The 18,747-nt window shown below is 35.7% G+C and overlaps 1 protein-coding gene across 1 annotated transcript in view; it reads right to left on the reverse strand.

Annotated features, from left to right (window-relative positions):
- The window catches only part of usp43a (ubiquitin specific peptidase 43a), a 147,147-nt gene that overhangs the window by 52,489 nt on the left and 75,911 nt on the right, over positions 1–18,747 (reverse strand). The window contains exons 8-11 of the mRNA XM_024289726.2: positions 18,576–18,687; positions 10,685–10,788; positions 3,013–3,090; positions 2,728–2,857 (exon numbers count right to left, since the gene is read on the reverse strand). Of these exons, the coding sequence (XP_024145494.1) occupies positions 2,728–2,857; positions 3,013–3,090; positions 10,685–10,788; positions 18,576–18,687 (424 nt within the window). The remainder of the gene's footprint in view (positions 1–2,727; positions 2,858–3,012; positions 3,091–10,684; positions 10,789–18,575; positions 18,688–18,747) is intronic.

Raw genomic sequence — 18,747 nt, forward strand, 5'->3', positions numbered from 1 at the left:
AACAATCATATGGAGTCTGAAAAGAGCCAGAATGTTCTATTTTAATATTTTAATGCTGCATTTATTTCAACATTTATTTATTTATTGCCACTTTTAAATAATTAATGACACATTTATTTATTTATTTAATGGTGTATATATTTATTTCATTTTGGCTCTTTCCAGACTCCATACAATCAAACCAAAATAAATAAATACATCAAAAGTAAAAGAAGACACCTATCTATTAGGGCTGGGAATCACTGGGTACCTCACGATACGATACGCGATAAATGGCTCACAATATCGACAATATCGATAACTGGTAAAAATGTTGTCCAATAACTAGCATTATATAGAAGACCATGTTTTTTTGGGAAAATATATCCCCATTTATCTTATTTAGCTTAAACACAATCATATTAAACAACTTTTTTTTTATTTTGTGCAACAAATTATAGACACTTTTGTGCAACATTACTGAAATCTGTAATACTGTGTCATTGACAAGCATTGACTACAACTGAATGGGAATTATCTGTCAAATTCAATGTTAACAATAGTAAACATGATCAGCAGTCACACTTAGTGCAGAATTGTTGTAAGCAACAGAGCAAAAATTAAATAAGTCAAGTGGCGACAGATATCTACCTCTAAAAGAACGTCACACCAAAGGATGATGAATATGTTTTACAGCCTCTCTTAAATTGACCTAACTTTTTGTGCACTTTCCCCTCACTTGAAAAGGGCTGAGCATCCAAAACTGAAGACTGATTTACTTAGACTGTCACTTGAGATTATTTTCCAATCTTTATTTATTTTCTATTTGGTCAGTCAGCAGTCAATAGGTAAAAACCTTAAAACACACATAATAATGGCAATAAATATAATTTTAAGTACTTCAATTAATTAGCATTCTCCCTAATTTTACAGTGAATTCATGAACTTTATTTTAATTACATTTAAATTTAAGTTCATACATCAAATCCTGCTTTATTTATTTAAGAATTACTTTAAATTAACATTAGCAACAAGTAATTACATTGTTTGAAAACGTCACATTATAAATTTACCAAAGTTACACCGTACAGCAGCAGGTTAAACATTGAAGTGCATCAAAACGAAAATTTCAACGGTCCTTGAAGTGTGCACAAACAACTGCGAAGCGCGCGCCCAGTTCCCACAGCAAACAGGAAGTAAGTGATCGCTGACATTCTAGCGCTCAGACAAAGTCACTTCTTACCGGCTGGATCTGCTACAGATGGAGGATAAATGCTGACAGGTAGACATGCTTCACACACGCGCTACAGAGCCTGTATCTCACCGGTGCTTCTCCCGAATGAGCGCGTGGATCGCCATTAAATGTCAGACGCAGCGCGCCCATAGTTCCGGCGCGCGACTCAGATGCTCAGCACAAACGCCTCTTCAAATGAAAATATAATATCGATACTTGGTGAGAATCCATCGAGAATCGATTGCAGGACTAAATATTGCGATATATTGCAATATCGATATTTTGGCACACCCCTGGTATCTGTACACTTCAAATCTTCTTTACCTTTTGGCTTTTCCCATCACGTGGCCAAAGCTGAGTCCCTGATTGCTTGACAATCGCGCCGCACCACGTCATATCACGCAACATGACTAAACATTCTAACTTCAAGTCTCTGCCACGTCGACCGTGTCCGGTGTGAAGGCACCACAACACCAGCTACCTTCATGTCTCCGTTCACTGCATCCATAAACCTCTACAGTCTTCCTCTAGACCTCTTTCCTGCAGCTCTAGACATCTAGACTCTAGACATGTCCGAATATCTCCAGAACATCTAACATGTGCTGTCCCTCTGATGGACTCATTCCAGATCCTGGTCACTCCCAAAGAGAACCTCAGCATCTTCATCTCTGCCTTTATACACTTCCACAGCCCTCAAATATGTCCAATGTTTTACAGCCTTCATATGCTCTTAAATACACCTCATAAATTGTCACATTTGTACTTTTACGATACTTGACACATCCAGTAAATGTGTGAGTTCATTTATGTTTTTATAATTTAATAGACAAAAATTAATGCATAAGGCTAATCTTTAAGTGTTACATAAAAAAGATGATAATTAAAAAGTCATAAAGTTAAACTTTTTATAGCTTGACCTCACAATGCCCACTAGTGAGCGTAATTAAAATGTTCACATATTCAGTCGAACCGTTTTCTAGAAGAGTCGTGTTAGAATCCCTCACAGGAAGTTGTAAATGTTATAAATCTCCCTGCTCTGCGTTCTCGTTCTGTTGATGCTGATTCTTGTGTGATTTACTTCAGCTGCTGGTGCCCACTGACTTCTTCATTTGCCAGTTAATTTTTGTTCATGACGTCAGCACACCCCCACTTTAGTGCTTGAAGAGTAAAACGGCAGAAATGAAAATGGGTTTCTTTCCTTTTACGTTAAAAACACTGGGAAAAATATAGAAAAAACCTCAGAGTAGTTTTTTTTTAAGAAACCAGAAGCTTCTTTTGTACCTTTTTTATGTTTTTTATGACTGTGACACAGAAACCAGTACAAGCTGTCCAACAGAAGATAAACAATAATTTGAAAATGTTAAAATAAAAACTAATAGAAACATGTCACATAGCATTTATAATTAATTTTGCATCGCTTTCTTTGAATGAGCCTCAGAATTACAGATGGTTGTGAGCGTCAGACAAGAGTAATGAGTCTTATTGTTTACTTGACAGCTGTGTAGTCGTCTCACCTGCTCCTCTTTGGTGTAGAGCTGAAAGCATTCGTCTAAGGTGCAGCTATGCTGCTGAAGGTGTTGCTGCTGCTGGTTCCTCACACTCTCGGCGTCCTGCACCACCTCCTCCTGGATGCTGCCGAAAAGGCTGCACACAACACAACACGTCTTGTTTTCATTCGCTGTTCACAGCCATCTGTCACAGATCAATGTGTAGCCTCATTTTGACGGAAACATCGCTCAGCTGCAGCTGACGATCAAGGCTGTTTTTATAGCTCGTAAGGAGGTTTGGACGATGCTTACTGTTCTTTAGTGCTGCGCTCCCACTCGATCACAAGCTTCACGTGGACGGGTCCTCCGGGGCCACACAACTTCAACGCTCTACAAAAAGAAAATCAGATTTAGTAGCATCTGAAGAGTTTTTATACTACGTGAAGGCTTCCTGGAACATATATATATAAGGACTATAGCTCTCTTGTATTTCATGGCCGAGTACTGTTTATGAGTTCGAGACAACTTTTTTATTAAAAGGACTAAATTGCAATAGAGTTTTATGGTCACTTTCATCCTCATGAACAACCACGCAGAGGTTAGTGGGTGTAACCTCACATCACGTCACTTCTAGTCTGTTTTTGGCTAACAGCCATCAACAAAAAGACTTGATCGGTTATTCAATTGCAATTAAATGTCTCTTGCTTTTTGATTTTCATTCAATCTTATGCTATGGTCACAAATACAATTGCGGGAAGGCATTGGCAGAATCTTCAAGATTTCATGCCACCGCCCAATTTTTGGAAAAATGTTGCCATATTTATGAATGTAGACTGCAGCTGTCAGTCAGTCAGGCCAGGATGATGCCATTCCAAAATTGGCAGCAGGACTGAATGGATGGTTGTAGTTGTCACCGGACGGCGTCCGTTTAGATCAAGTACCACCAGCCACCCAGAAGTCATCCTGCCTTCCTGTCACTGAACTGCCCCTGTGCAACCTTAAAATGTGATCAACCATTCACTGTATAATTTTAACTTTTCCTAAAACCTAAAACCGTGTGGTCGTGTGTAAAAATGGGACTGCGCCTCCCGATTACAAATGCCACCACACAGAATTTGCTGAAAAAGTCTTAAAGATCCACTCGTTGGAAAAGATTTTTTGTGTGTTTTTAACATGTCATGTGGAGGAAATCTGCCACACTATTCAAACATGTATAGACATGCTAATTCTTCTTCGACAGTCATATTGACCGTCTGTCCAAGGAGAGGAACCCCCTTCATGTGGACATCCTGAGGGTTCTTTTTTTTTCTCCAGAATTTTTTTTTTTTTTTTTAGGAGTTCATCCTTACCAAGAAGGAGGGTCTGATTTTAGTTTAATCAATCAATCAATCAATCAATCAATCAATCAGTAATACTTTATTAATCCCAGGGGGGGGGAAATTAGGTTTAGTTTATCAATCAGCAATAGCTAATATTTTATGACTGATAATGTTTTTAAACAATTGAATTGGTGTGAAGCCCGTTGAGACAATAGAGCTGTAATATTGTGTTATAAAAATAAAATTGAACTGAATTAAATATCAAGAAAATAAACTCAAAATTGCATTTATCAGTATTGCTTTATTCAAATCATTGTGATTCAGGAGCAGATGAAAACATGCCGTTATAAAAAGGCTTGTAAGTGTTGTACAAGTTACTACGGCAGGCCACAAGTGCCATAATTCATTTAGATCTGATGCGTCTACTTGTCACAAATGGGCAGCTTTTTCCACTTTCAGCAGGTTTATTATTTCAGGCAAGAAGACAAGAGGCAAGCAACAACTAAAAGTCCACAGAGCTAAATCAGAGTCAGGCAGGCAGAGGTCAATCACAAGCATGGAAACACCAAAGAGGAGATAAGGCAGTGGCACAAACAATACTTCGCACAGAGTCAGACGCTGTGCAATGCTTAAGTGAATATGTGGGTGGTAGTCAATGAGTGTCAGCTGAGTGTGCGCTGGGGTTGCTGGGAGATGTATTGTGTTCAGTACTGTGGAGACAGCTCCCGCTGGTGACTAGAGGGGGTGACGAAGCACTGACTCCTGAAACTTGCAGATGTCTAGATCCATATACAGTTTTTGTTTTCCTGACTTACAACTTTATGGATAGACAGCTCCAATATTGCTCAACATTTCTGTTGCACCGGTAATGTTAGGTTGGGGGAATGAAGGGCTGTAAGTTAGTGGGGGGTTGTATCAACAGATATTCAACTAAGAGGCAAATCTATAATGAACTACTGTCACTCTGCAAACTATATCCCCAAAGCAACACAGGTGTTATTATTTTGGATAAAAACAGCATAATGATAATTATAAAAAGACCATGGGAACGCTTTTATAATAGATCAAAATATGATCAGAGTGGGATTTTAAACCAAAGCTAAGCTCTGGTTTCTCTTTAGCAATCAGCATCCAAATGACTGGGGAGATGTGGGTTATTCTTGGGGCTGCAGGACTTTAAGTGCTTTAATCTCAATGTTCAGAAGGCAAGAACTGTAATTGAGAAGTGAGACAAATCTGTCATTACGTTTTCCCCACTGACAGCTCAATGCTTGAAAAAACAGATTTTCCTGTGACTACTGCTTTCCCCCTGGACGTCGTTCTGAAGCGCAGGGGTAAAGGTTGCCCAATTAATTGGTCTGATGATTGACACATGGCACAGAGTTGCATTTATGGCAACCAAACACAAAAATAAACACACAAAAAGTACTAAAAACAACACTTAGACATCTCAAGAGTGTTTTTTGCTTTACATCATCTTTGAAAAGTCTTTGAAATCCTCATATACATAATTGGTGACACATATCTTAAACTTAAATAATTAGACTGCTTATGCTAATTAACCGTAGCCAAGGAAACTGTTTAGCTCAGAGAGTAAAGTAATTAAAATTTGAAAACTTAATTATCAGATCAGTTGATGGATCTATAAGAGAGATAAGAGCAAAGATGTGCTTTTCCTAATGAGGACAGACAAAGAAGCCGAGGTTTATTCATCAAACACGACTGAAGTGTTTGTAGGTTCCAAACAAATCTGTCGCCGTCATTGATGCAGTCTCCATCACCTGAGATGCAGGCTGCAGGCTGTGTAATAACAGCTAACAAAGTTATTTTCCATTTTTAAAACGAGGCGGAGGGGAAGCAGAAAAACACAAAAGACACTTCCATGATGATTATTTGCTTTCTGATAGACTATAATACACTTGAAAAAAGATTAAAACTGGGCCAGTGGATCAGTCTTCAAGAGACATCAAGCCCCAGTTTGGAGATGAAATCAGACATGCTAGTCATGTTGTGATGCTTCAGGAAGGAGCTGATTAAGGAGCTGCTGCACTTGTTTGTTTCCAGGTTGGCTTCATAGTGGGGGATGTGGGGGCGGGGTTGAAACTCTCTACAGAAGCTTTAGCTCGGCTTATCTTACTCAGTAGCTTGCTAACATGCAGAGTTTGGACTAAAAATAAAGTTAATATGTGATGCACAGCTTGAATTTTAGCAGCTATTAACATCTGAAGTAAATGCACTCCCTACAGAGATATTAATATTAATAATGCAAAACTAGATCACGTTAAATTAAAACGTTTGCTTACTGCTCAGAGATGACTTGTCCTTCAGGAGATTTTTTATTCAGGGACAGCAACATTTAAAAAAGTCCAATTTGATCCACTGTAAAATTATTCCCAGTTATCTTTTAATGATAATTTTGCCCTTTTTAGAACACATCTGAAAAAAAATGTGTAATTGACATAATTTCTGCAAAGCAGCAGGATTTCATTAGAAATTTGCCTCTGAGTTGTGGCGCCGGGAAAGTCCACCCCTGCTTCCTGACATCCTTCTGTTTACACCTGCTAACTTACAGCCCCTTAAACAGGATTCTTGAAGTTACATTTTAGACTTTTTAGGTCCTTCTCGACGCCATTTATATACAAAATTATGACCAGTTTCTCAGCCTATTTCCCATTTTATGAATTATTTATAATTTTATTCATTTATTCCCATTTTGTAATCAAAACCGTAGCTTTTTATCTTGTTGTTTATAGTCTGTATGGTTTGTTTTCTTCTTTTTATATGTGTATTTCCATTCTTTATTTCCATTATTTTACAAAAAATAATAATTTTCAACAAGAAAATGTGAAACCCAGAAGCTTTAAACTAGGGCTTGGTATCGCCAATAATTTCCAGAATCAATATATATATATATATATATATATTTACCTTTGACAGAGGGTAAAATAACTTATTTTCAAAATAAAAGGGGCTCTGTGCCAAACAGGATACAAAATAAACGATTCATGAACAATAAAGAAACAAATAAAAAGTTGTCCCTTCATGATATCATTGAAAACAGTATTAACTGAATTTATTGCACCAAGCTTTAGGGCAGCTTAACTTTACATTTATGCTATGGTGGTTCAAAACAACCGACTGTGCCTCAAATAGTTTCATCCTGTTGTACAATTACAGAGAAGTAGCATCTTTTCATTATTTGGATTCTGTTTTTATTGTTTCATCTTCTTCCAACTGAGAGTTTGTGCTTGTGCTAAAGACATTTCTCAACATTAAGAGATACATAAAATAATTTAAAAAAGGATGTGAGGTTTAAAACAAAGCAAAGGAAGCTGCACACACAGATGTAAAAGCGTGCGTAGGTTCAATTTACAACTATCCACTCCCCTCTGACACTCACAAATGGAAACGGCCCCAATATTTTACTCTCAGCGGGTTTAGTTTCTAATTTATCAACTTCCTTGGATGTCTTGATGGCTAAGCAGCTGCAGGTCGATAAGCGTGAGGCGTCTTCGGAGATGCTGTCTTTTAAAAGGTTTGTTATTTCCAACTAGTACCACTGAGACATTAGCGCACACAGCCAGCAACCTGTTCACTTAAATAATAAAATAATCTTAAATGCTCCTTAGCTATTCATTTTTTTATCCAGTGCAGAAAGAATAAAGACGTATAAAAGCCTTTTATCGTGCATCACTGAGATTCCAAGCTGCCCTTGAGGACGATTTGGCAGTCAAGTGAGGATTTTGTCACAACAGTAATGACAAACTGAGTTATGCAACCCCATTACGCTTATTTTAAAGCCGTCTTTTCTCAGCTCTGACACTGAACTGAAATGCTGTGGCTGGTTTTGGAGTGAAGAAGGAGCCGCTTTGTCTGCAGACTTTTCTCTGAGATTAGATTCTGTTTTCCTCTCACTTGAGGCTGATTTACCAAAGCCTTCTTGCACAGTCCACTTCACAGAAGACATTTTCCAAAGTTGAGCTCATGCCAGCTTGTTATTGATCACCGCCAACCCCCAGGGTCTGCAGAGGAGCATACCCGCTGGATGCCAGCCTCCATGTGCCACAGAGTGACACAGGAGAACTGTAGCAACAAAAGAATAACAGGAGATTTCAAATTAAATAAAGCTTGTTTGACCGTATTAGTTCAATAATCTGATACAGTCTCTCTTTAATTAGCGGCAGATCTCTGCAGCAGCAGTTCTGCTCCAATCAGCAATAAATGCAAGTCCCAAAGAAGCTGAATTGACCAAACATGAGGCTGTTGAAAGTCTGCTAAATTGCGTAATGAAATAAGTGGTGCATCACAAGCCCCATGTGAACATGAAGCACCACATTATTCACTCAAGTGACAGTTATACAACATGTCGAGTAGGGCTGCAAATGACTAATTTAATATGTTTGCTAATCAAACAAATGGCTCTTGAAAAATAGGTTTAATCATTTAAAGATTACAGTGATACAATGTGTTCATGTTTCAACACAATGTATTCATGCTTCTAAACTTACACAAAAAGAGTTTACAAGAACGTGTGGTGAGGTGAAGCTCGGAGACTCCTGCAAGCGTTTTAGAGGACCTAAAGAGCCGCAGACCGACTGGCGAGCGTCTCCTGAGCATCGAGTGGCTCAGCACGCAAATCACAGCCGAGAGCAGAGCAGGCAGAAACACAGACGGCCCACTCGGGGTTTCTGAGACTGTTGGAGCCCAGAGGCAGTTTGGCTTCTTATCACTGCCAGCACGGGTATGCAACTGTTTAGGAACATTTTCTGCACAACTACAACAGATTCAAATATTACAACAAATTAAAAAAAAAAAATACCCAAAGATCTACTCACATTATCTCTTGATCTATTTTAAATCACAGGAAAAAAAGAAAGAAATTGTGCAAAAAATAAAATAAAATAAAAAATGCATTTGCAAATAAAAAAGCAATCACAGAAAAAATAAAAAGTAACTGTAATCAAAAAAGTGATGCAAACAAGAAAGCTACAATGGAAGTTGATTTTTGGGGATTGTTTTTGCTGATGGACACACAAGAAATTGTCTGTTTTTTAATATATGTACTGCTGTGAGTAAAAGTAGGAAAAGAAGAGCAGAAAATGACCAAGAAAGTAAGTGAAAATGTTCATGTTCAATGTAACCATTTAAATATGTGATTTGTTTAAACTCCGTAGCCCCAGGTTTGAAAGGTAAGTTGGAGGATTCCTGTTTGTTGTTAGCTTCGGCTAATGTACAGACAGTCCACTAACGAGAGGATAATGGAGTCCTGTGATCCACTCACAGAGGATGGAGTCAAATATCACACATTCTGAATCTGATCCCACCAGTTCCTAAAATGCTCCCAACTGAACTGTGCACCTGCATGGAGGAATGGCATCAGTCGACTCTGAAGCGGCTCAAAAATATTCTGATAATTGTGGAGGATATTTATCATCTGGAGCAGCTGTTTTTTATGGATTAACTGGCATTTAACTTGTGAAGAAGGAACATTAATTCCTTTTTGTCACAGTTTTGAGACCAAAATTTTCTAAATTGAAAACAAAATCTGAAGTGTTAAGAATAAAGCTTCATAATTTGAAAATGTAAATATTTGATATTTGCTTGTAAAAACTTTTTTTTTTGCTTTCAAAAAATATGTTTGCAGCACAAATGTTTTTAGATGTGTTGTGCTTCATCTCACTTTCGCTTTATTTTTTAGTTTATTTTTTTTCAGTTTATTAATTTTATTACTGTTAATACTTCATTTTATTTGCTTCTTTTTTATTCTTATTACTCTTTTCAAATTATTATTCCCCTGTTCATTGCTGCTGGTGAACCATCCACAATTTAACTGTTGTTACAATAAAATCTTTTGAATCTTTGATTTTTGGGGGTGGGTGGGATCTCCATTGTAATTTGCAGGTGTAGTTATTGACCGGGGACTGTAAGTTGTCTGAGTAGGTGCATCAGAATGGAGCGGAGCGTTTTTCTACGTCACAAATACGCTCTTTTTCAAACTCCATTTTCTTCATCTGCTCTAGATTCCCAACAATTTAAACTAATATCCATGAATGCAGTTTTAAATTTAACATCCTCCATCATCAGATAAATGCCGTAAACAATGTTAAAATCACCATTTTCACTTTTAAAATATAAAAGTTGAAACTTTTCTTAGACTAAAGTTAAAATGATAAAAGGGTGTCACGATATTGGCTGCTTTTAAATCCTATTTCCTGAGCGTTTTCAATCTAGGCTGCTGTATTTAGAGAAATAAATCTTTGATAAGCAAAGTGTAAGTTAAATAACACGGCGTGCACATAGGAATGGACTTGAGGAAACATCTCACCATCCTTGAAGCATTCTTTTCTTTGCAGAAACAATCAGAGATTTGTTAAGCGTATATTCTTTCTTTAAGATCCAAGTAAATTGGTTTTTCAATGGTAAAACACTTTCCTTTTGGAAACAGTTTAATAAAAAATAACTGATAAAATGTCATTTTCATGAGCTGCTTTGTTTGTAAATGTAACTATCTTGTTACATTTAGATAGACTTGTACTTTAGTGGTAAATCAGATATATTAAAGGCTGCTTTTTACAGATACTAAACAAACACAATGCTGTATGAGTGAGTTTCTATTTCTTTTTCAAACGAATTTCTCCGTCTTGAAACCTGAGGGCAGCACCCACCTGTCCACTGCGGGGTGACACAACGGCCTGCTGTCCTGTGGAGACAGGTAGCTGTAGGCTGCAGAGGATCCCACGACCCTGATCTTGAACAGCACACCAGCAGTCTGCAGTGAGAGGGTCACAAAAGGACATTTCAGAATCTTCTGAAACTGCAGTAGAAAGCAGATTTTAAAACCACAAAACAACAGATGAGAGGGATTTGTTGCTGGAAAATGAGTATTATAAAAAAATGTAGTTTCTTCTTCTTCTTCTTCTAGGAAGAGAATAAGAAAAGTGGGTAACACTTTAAATGAGGTGCTTTAAAACACTCAATAACAAAGATAGCTTATAGATTTTTAACCTTATAAGCAGTTTGGCCTTTGATGATAATGTTCCCACTTTAGATGCTAACAATTCTTACAAAGTATAAACCTTATGTGGCTAATGGGTAAAAACACATTAATAATGTTTGTTAATCTTATTATAAAGTGTTACCGAAAAGAGGCTAATTTGACATGAGATTTTAGGGAAAGCGTGATCTGATTTCGCCCAATTCTTCAGTAAATGTGTTAAAAAAGACACTCGTTTCTGTTGGTTTAGGGCTGCCTAATAGAATGAGGGAAGAATTCCAGGCTCTCTCTGCTGGATCTTTTAGCAGCTGCGAGAATCAAGGTGCACCAGACGGGTCGCTGTTCCAGCAGAGCAACATTTCATCAGCATCTATTATTAACACCCTGCCCTCTTGATTACTAGTGCTGGAGAACGAAAAATGCATATTTATGATTAAGTGCGGTTTGAATTATTTACTGCGCGAGCTCGTTTTACTTTGGAAAAGTTGACTGTAAATAAAATCAGGTGAGCAGGAGCAAATGATTTAAGGTGGCAGATTGGAAATATGAGTAAAATACTTGATTTTGTTTGTTTGATGGAAGAAAGTTTGAAATCCTGTTCAGTCTTTAGCATTTTTCATTTAAAAAACAGTCCACTTTACAGTATGTGAAATCTTTGATCCATTTCTAAATTATTGATAGTTTTACGTTTCTTATTTATTTTTTATGGAATTCATAATCACTTAAGCTAAAGTTTCAAATTGATAATTCGGTGAGCATTTTAATGCTCGGGAAAAATGTGAATTCTTTTCAAATTTAACAACAGGAAAATTGCTTAAATGTACTTAAAAAAAATCAATATAAAATTTTAAACAGATTTAAAAAAAATCAAAACATAATTTTCTTGAACAGCAAAATTCATCATTTCTTTAAGGATGAAAATCGTGTTCTCATGATGGAGGACATTTATTAAGTAAATTAAGTATTTCTTTATTCAAATCATTGTGAATTATAAGCAGACAAAAAAGGGGGATAAAAATAACGTGTAAGTGTCACAAAGAAGTTGCCACGCCAACACACAAGCTCCCTGCTCTGTGACGATTCAATACATCCACTTGCAGAATAATAAATCCTCGTTTGTCTTCATTTTCCTCGACCGAGCTGGTAAAAATGTAAGAAGTCCAGTATTGCTCAGCATTTCTGTCACACCTATGATATTAGGTTGAGGGCGTGAGGGGCTGTAAGCTAGCAGGAGAGCATATTAACAAAAGGGATGTTGGGAAATGAGGTTAGGCTTACACTGTCTACAACTTAGAGGCCAATTTCTGATAAAATCTTAACATCCTGCAGAAATACTCATAAAAATGACATAATCATAATTAAAATATCACTGGGAACACTTTGAAAATAGATTTAAAGATAATTGGAGTGGGACTTACAATGTTCCCCATGTGCTCCTATTACATAAAACCACTGTGTATCATTATCAATATACAATATTTTGTTCAGCGAGTGTAATATTCAACACAATTACACATGTAGAGGTTTTACAAGTGCAATCATAGGTTATTTATTTTTCATTAGTGCAATGCTACATCACTCTGTGGTCACCAGCACAACCTGTTATTATGCTTCGGTGACCCTGGATGTACATATTCTTGTATTTTACCCTATATAACCATTCATTTCATATAGATACGTGTCCCACATCACCATTTAAAACCTTTACACTTATGTTTTTTTTTTGTTTTTAAACCATTCATTAATAAAATGTAGCTTTCAATATTTACAATCCATCAATTATAAGAGTATTATATATTTTTCTATTTAACAAAATTGACTTATTTTACATTTGACAGCTTATCCTTTCAAAATAAAATCCATCATATGTCAAATAAAGTCCTCCTGTAACAATAGATTCACTTGAATAAAAAAAAAGAATATTTAATTAATCTAAAAGGAGATTAACGCTTTTATCTAAATCTTTGTATAAAAACTAAAACAAATAAATCAAGACTGAAGGCCCATTTTTAATTAAAATGATTAGCAAACAAGCCTCAGTTGGCGCCGGAGCCTCAGGTTGCAGGTTCTGCACTCGAGGCAGAGACAAACGCTCCTGTTTTCTCCAGAAACGCTTCCAACACATTCAGTGAAAGGCCAGGCTGCAGCAGTGTGCCTACTGATGTGAGAAGGGCCGGCATTGATCATTTTTCCAGGATGAGAAACCCAACAAGAACTGCACTTATATTCACTCTTCTCGAGTCTGCTGTGAGAAAGTGCATCTTTGCTTGAGGAAAGAGAATTATTTTGTGTCTATCACAAATGAAAGAATCTTGTGGAGAAAGTTATTTTTTGCATCTTAAACATACTGAACCATGTATTTAATATGATTTCTATAAAAAAAAAATGTGGATTTTACCAAAGGGTTTAAAAAACAAAAAAATCTGATTTTTTCTCTCTCAATTCTTAGACATTTTGGGCTTTACATGGTTAAAAGTTCTATTTTTATTCTTTCTGATCTAAAATTAAACTATTACAATATTATCTTAAGCATCCCACAGATTAAGCGATCATTTTAATCACAAACATCTCTTAGAAAACATATTTACAAAAAGTGACGTCAAACCATAATAAAAATGCTTTTTTAGGCAGTTCTATTATAGAAGATGGATTTTTCGTGATGGTTTTATTAATGTTTTTCAAACTCATCACCACAGCAACCCTGAAAACAGATGAAAACCTTGTGATAAAGGCTCTAATCTGGGACCATCTCCCGGAATAGCAGAAATGTATTGACAGCTTCACATTGTACTTTAATTTAACCTTGATTTCTTGGCGAGTGGGCATCATTTTTCCTTCATACATCCACTAGGATTGAGCTGTGCGTCTGCAGCTCTTATTAGAAGCTGACAGCAAAGCCACAACAACAACTTTATTTAACTCGATGTGAAGTGTGAGTCACTTTTTTTGATTTTGAAATTCATTCTGTAGCTTTGAAGTCGTTTCATTAACTCACAGGAATGTTCTTCTAAAGAAAATCCAATGAAAGAAAGTTTTATTTTGAAAGAAAATGTAGACAAAGGAAGAAAAGAGAGAGCTGGTTTAAAAAAATATTCAGTCATGTCCAGAACATTTTTAGACAGAAATTGACTTAATCAGCGAGTGTGTGCGGTGACGGGTAGCTGTTCCAAACAGCATGGAGGGATCCAGAGAGTTGTCAGAGTGATCATCTGAACTCTAACCGGCAGCTCTCACAGCTCTTTAGGAGGTGTGAAGTCAAAATGTAGGACTAAAGTGAAAGAAATCTAACCAAAAGGGTTTTTTTCAGCAGGTGTGAACATAATGAATTTTTCATTGACAGCGTGGAAGCGCCTGTAGATGTAGAGATTCAAAGAACTCTAAACTTCAGAGGGGATAGATCAGGTCAAATTGATATTTAAATGTCACATTTGATAAAATTGCTTTAATAAACTAGATTTTATAGCATCTCAAATCCATCTTCTGCCCCCTGCTGTTCCTGTTATCAACCACATTACAAACAGGGTCTCATTCTAACAAGAGAATTCATTTTGTTTAATTAATTTAATCAGTTTAATTGTTGAATTTCTTAAGTGATGAAGGAGTAAATCAGCCAAATCCTTCCAGAAGCAGAGAAAGAGCGTTCAGGTGTGCAGTGAAGACTAAAGGGGGGTGAGTGATGATAATGGGAAATAGAGTGCAGGTCGCTAATGTGGCGGTGTGAGCGGCTGCAGTCCAACACAAAGAGGGGCACGTCGGGTGGGGTTCCTGCAAGACTAAACGTCTTTTCATTGTGATGTATTACGCGGCTTTGTTTATCTGATAAACACAAGCCCCACGAGTGCTGCGATCCATCACTGCTGCTTTATTTACAGCCTAAACAATGTCGTCTAAAGCAGATATGAAAGGGCTGTCACTGGGAGACGAGGAAACAGAAATGATAGAAAATCAGGAGATGATTGAATTTGACAAAGAAAAGCTCTTATTCTTCAAGTTTCTTCATTTAAAATACTCTGATTTGAAGCATTAGGAACTAAAGTGTCAAGTTTTTACACTTAAAAGACAAAAAAAGAGGAGATAATCCAGATAAAGAAAAGCGGAGGATCTGCAAACAGGTTTTTTGCAATGACTTTATGGGATTTTTTTGTTTAAAATATGATTCTAACTTCTCCCCAAGGCTTGAGAAATACCTTTAAAAGAAATATTTCAAAACTTTGCCTTATCAAAAACTGCCTCATAGTTTGTTACAAGTGAGATGTGATTCTTTAAAAATAGGTTAATCAATAATAAAGATGCATTTTAGTAACTTAAACATAAAAAACCTGCAGGAATCATGAAATAAATGAATGTTGATTCAGTTTATCTCATAGTTTTATCACTTTGTACTGTTGCTAAGCTTTCAGTGTTTTTACAGGTCAAATTATAGCACTTAAGTACTTTTAAGGAATAATTTAAATACTTTTTACAGGTTTGATTGAAGTACTGTTAAATGTTTAATTCCAAAGCTTTCAATGTTTAATTTAATTCATTTTAAAAAGTTCATTTTAATAAGTTTCAAGGTTTAAATTACCATATTTTCAAAGTTTCATTCAAGAACTTTCAAGGTTTAATTCAAGAAGTTTTTATGGGGTAAATTAAATAACTTTCAAGGTGTAATTCAGGCATTTTCTTAATTGAATTCAAACACATTTTACAGGTTTAATTCAAGAACTTTCAAGGTTCCTCTAGTAGATTTTACATAATTAATTCAATCACTTTCAGGATTTGATTTAAAAACTTGTATTAGGATTTAAATGTAAAGAGTTTTCACAAGTTAAATTCAAGAACTTTCAAGGTTTTAACTTAGGTGCTTTCTAAGTTTAATTCAAATGTTTGAAGGTTTATTTCAAGTAGTTTTCACATGTTTAATTCAGTAAAAGTCAACGTTCAGCTTGAGTACTTTCTAAGTTTAGTTCTAGAACGTTAAAGGTTTATTTAAGCCGTTTTTAGAGGGTTCATTCCGGAACTTTCAGGGTTTAACTTGCATATTTTTTACAGCTTAGATTCAAGACCTTTCAAGGTTTAAATTAGGAGTTGTCCAGGTTAAATTCAAATAGCTTTTACAGGTTTAATACAATAACTTTTAAGGTTAAATATAAGTACTTTCTAAGTACATTTTAAAGGTTCAAGAACTGTTTGTTTTAATTAGTTCTTACAGAAATATAAAGGCTCAGTTTAAGTACTTTATATGTTTAATTTATACACTTTTAATAGGTTTCATTCAAAAACTTTGAATATTTAAATTAAGTACTTTATAGGCTTAATTCTAGCTCCTTTAAGGTTAGCTTCAAACGTTTTCAAGGTTTGATTCCATTAATTTTAAAGTTCAATTCAAGCTTTACAATTCTAATATCTTAAACACCTTCAAACCTTTGAATTATGTTAGTAAAAAGGTCATTTAGTTTACATTTCCTCATGCAAAAGTGAACTTGTGCTCATATATTCTTATTTTTTTATGCGATATTTTGTTTTTATTTTATGTATTAGGCCCGTTCCTCAACAACAAAAGCAGTTTTAGTAGTTTAGGCACCTAAATGAAAACTTTGTGTCAGTGCATCCCAGAATAGTCCTGCAGGTATTGAGTGTAACACACTTTTAATGGCAAACAACATTTAAACAAAGCAACTTCTGGTGGGTAAAAAATACAATTTCTTCAATAATTTATTATATTGTCATCTTTAACATTTGCAACAAAGTGAGAATGATTCAAAAGGTAGTGTAGAAGTCAAGTAACAAATATACAAAGCCACAAGCATTTACATGGTTGAAAACAGCAGCTTTCTGCAACCCAAAAACACTTCTGATTCTTTCAGAGTCCTTATCAAAAACCATAGCTGCGCCACCCGGTGGCCACAGGAAGTCACTGCAGGCCTGAATTGATCTCATCTGACACTAACTTTTACACACAACAGGTGAAAGATCAAATGAATCCAAATTCAAAGTGAGGCTCCTTCAGCAAAGTGTTTCTGACTGCTTTTTCGTATTTTAATAAGGAAATGTGAATATTTTCTGAAAACCTTTTTGAGAACATGCATAAAAAAACAAAACAAAACAAAAAATAAAACATGTTTATTTCCTGATGCCAAGAGAGAAAGAAACCAGAAGAACAAAACCTTTGAGAGGTTCAAACATCAATTTCTAGGGGCTGTTTTTTATATATATTGACATTTATCTATCAAAACACAACTTTTGTAGTGTATCTTTTGTTTATTTCAAGTTTTACAAGTTGTATCAATTTAATGACTAAGATATTCCAAATATGTTTTCATTGGCTGTTAGCTTCTTTACTCAGATTTTTTTTTTGTTTGTGATAACCACATCCATGTAAGTATTCAAGGTAAATAGAAAAACATAAAACACAAAGATAAATGTAGATTTAGTGAAAATGAGAAATAAAAATACCTAAATTCCAAACAATAAAACTGAGATGGATTTAGCTTTAATTAAACAATTTTGAAGAAATGTGAAAAAAGTAAAAAGTCAAAACTGAATAAATAATATTTTTCTTTCTGAAATAAAATAAGTTTTGAAAGATTGTGGAATATTAGGAATTTATTTAAATGTGTGATCATTGATTAATTAGATTGGTTAAAGAGGATCAATTTAGAAGCTCCAAACATCCGAGTTAGGAATAGCAATTTTCCTGGTCAGCATTTCTATAAAAATATTTGTGTGATTCAGTTAATCGAACACATTTGTTTTGATTTGAACTCAGTTTTACTTTTTTTTTTTTTATATAATTTAGGTTGCAATGTGCACAAAGTGCCACTGGATGGCGCCAAAATACTGTGAACTGATCGGGTGAAACCCAAAGAAAGGATTTGACTACAGTATTTCCAATTGATAGTGGTCTTCAGACCTGAACATTATGTGAAATAAGATATGAATAAGCTGTGAGAGTCACAATGTGAAAAAAATAAATAAAATTGGAAGGAGATAAGTCTTGTGGAGGAGATTTTCTTTGGTTTTGCATCAACATCCTGAAATAAAGAAGTCCTACTATTTAAGTCACCCTTTTCCTTTAACATGGGACTAATCAATCAATAATCAATTATGTTCTTAATTAAGGTGTTTCTTATAACTGCTTTAATCATGAAAGAGGAGGCGGTGAGGTCAAAGGAGGTCATAGCCACGGTGCATTTTTCCAGACAGCTCATAGGTAATAATTACTGAACTGGCGCGATAATAGTCACGGGCCAGAGCTTCCCATCTTCCCATCTTCAACCCTCCAGAAAGGATGAGCGCACCTCAAACAGAGACCACCACCATTACATTTCCCTAGCAACTCCTTGACCTGGAGCAAAGACACGTGGACGCTTGTACACAGATGCATATCTAACGGAAGTTATCACAATTTACATCGGAGGATGCACAGGATCAGATGCATTTATTCTGAAATAGAACTATCTTAAGCTTTTCATTGGTGCCGAGATTTATTTTTAATTATTGAAATGTCAAAGGTCATGAAGGATTAAAGCCTCCAATCTGAGAACCCAGAACACAGCAAGGTGAGTGAGAACCAGTACCTGAGACTGAGACGCGTTCACCATCAGATAGTACAGATTGCTGAGGATGCTCTGTGTCAGCTGATCCCAGGAGACGGTCCTGTCTTCAAGCATGAGAAATGGAGGTCCAAATCTGAAGAACAACAAAACATTTCATCTGTAGTTTTTATTCTTGCTTATTTGGTACCAATGA

This window comes from Oryzias melastigma, linkage group LG1 (genome assembly GCF_002922805.2).
Source record: "Oryzias melastigma strain HK-1 linkage group LG1, ASM292280v2, whole genome shotgun sequence".
Taxonomy (NCBI): domain Eukaryota; kingdom Metazoa; phylum Chordata; class Actinopteri; order Beloniformes; family Adrianichthyidae; genus Oryzias; species Oryzias melastigma.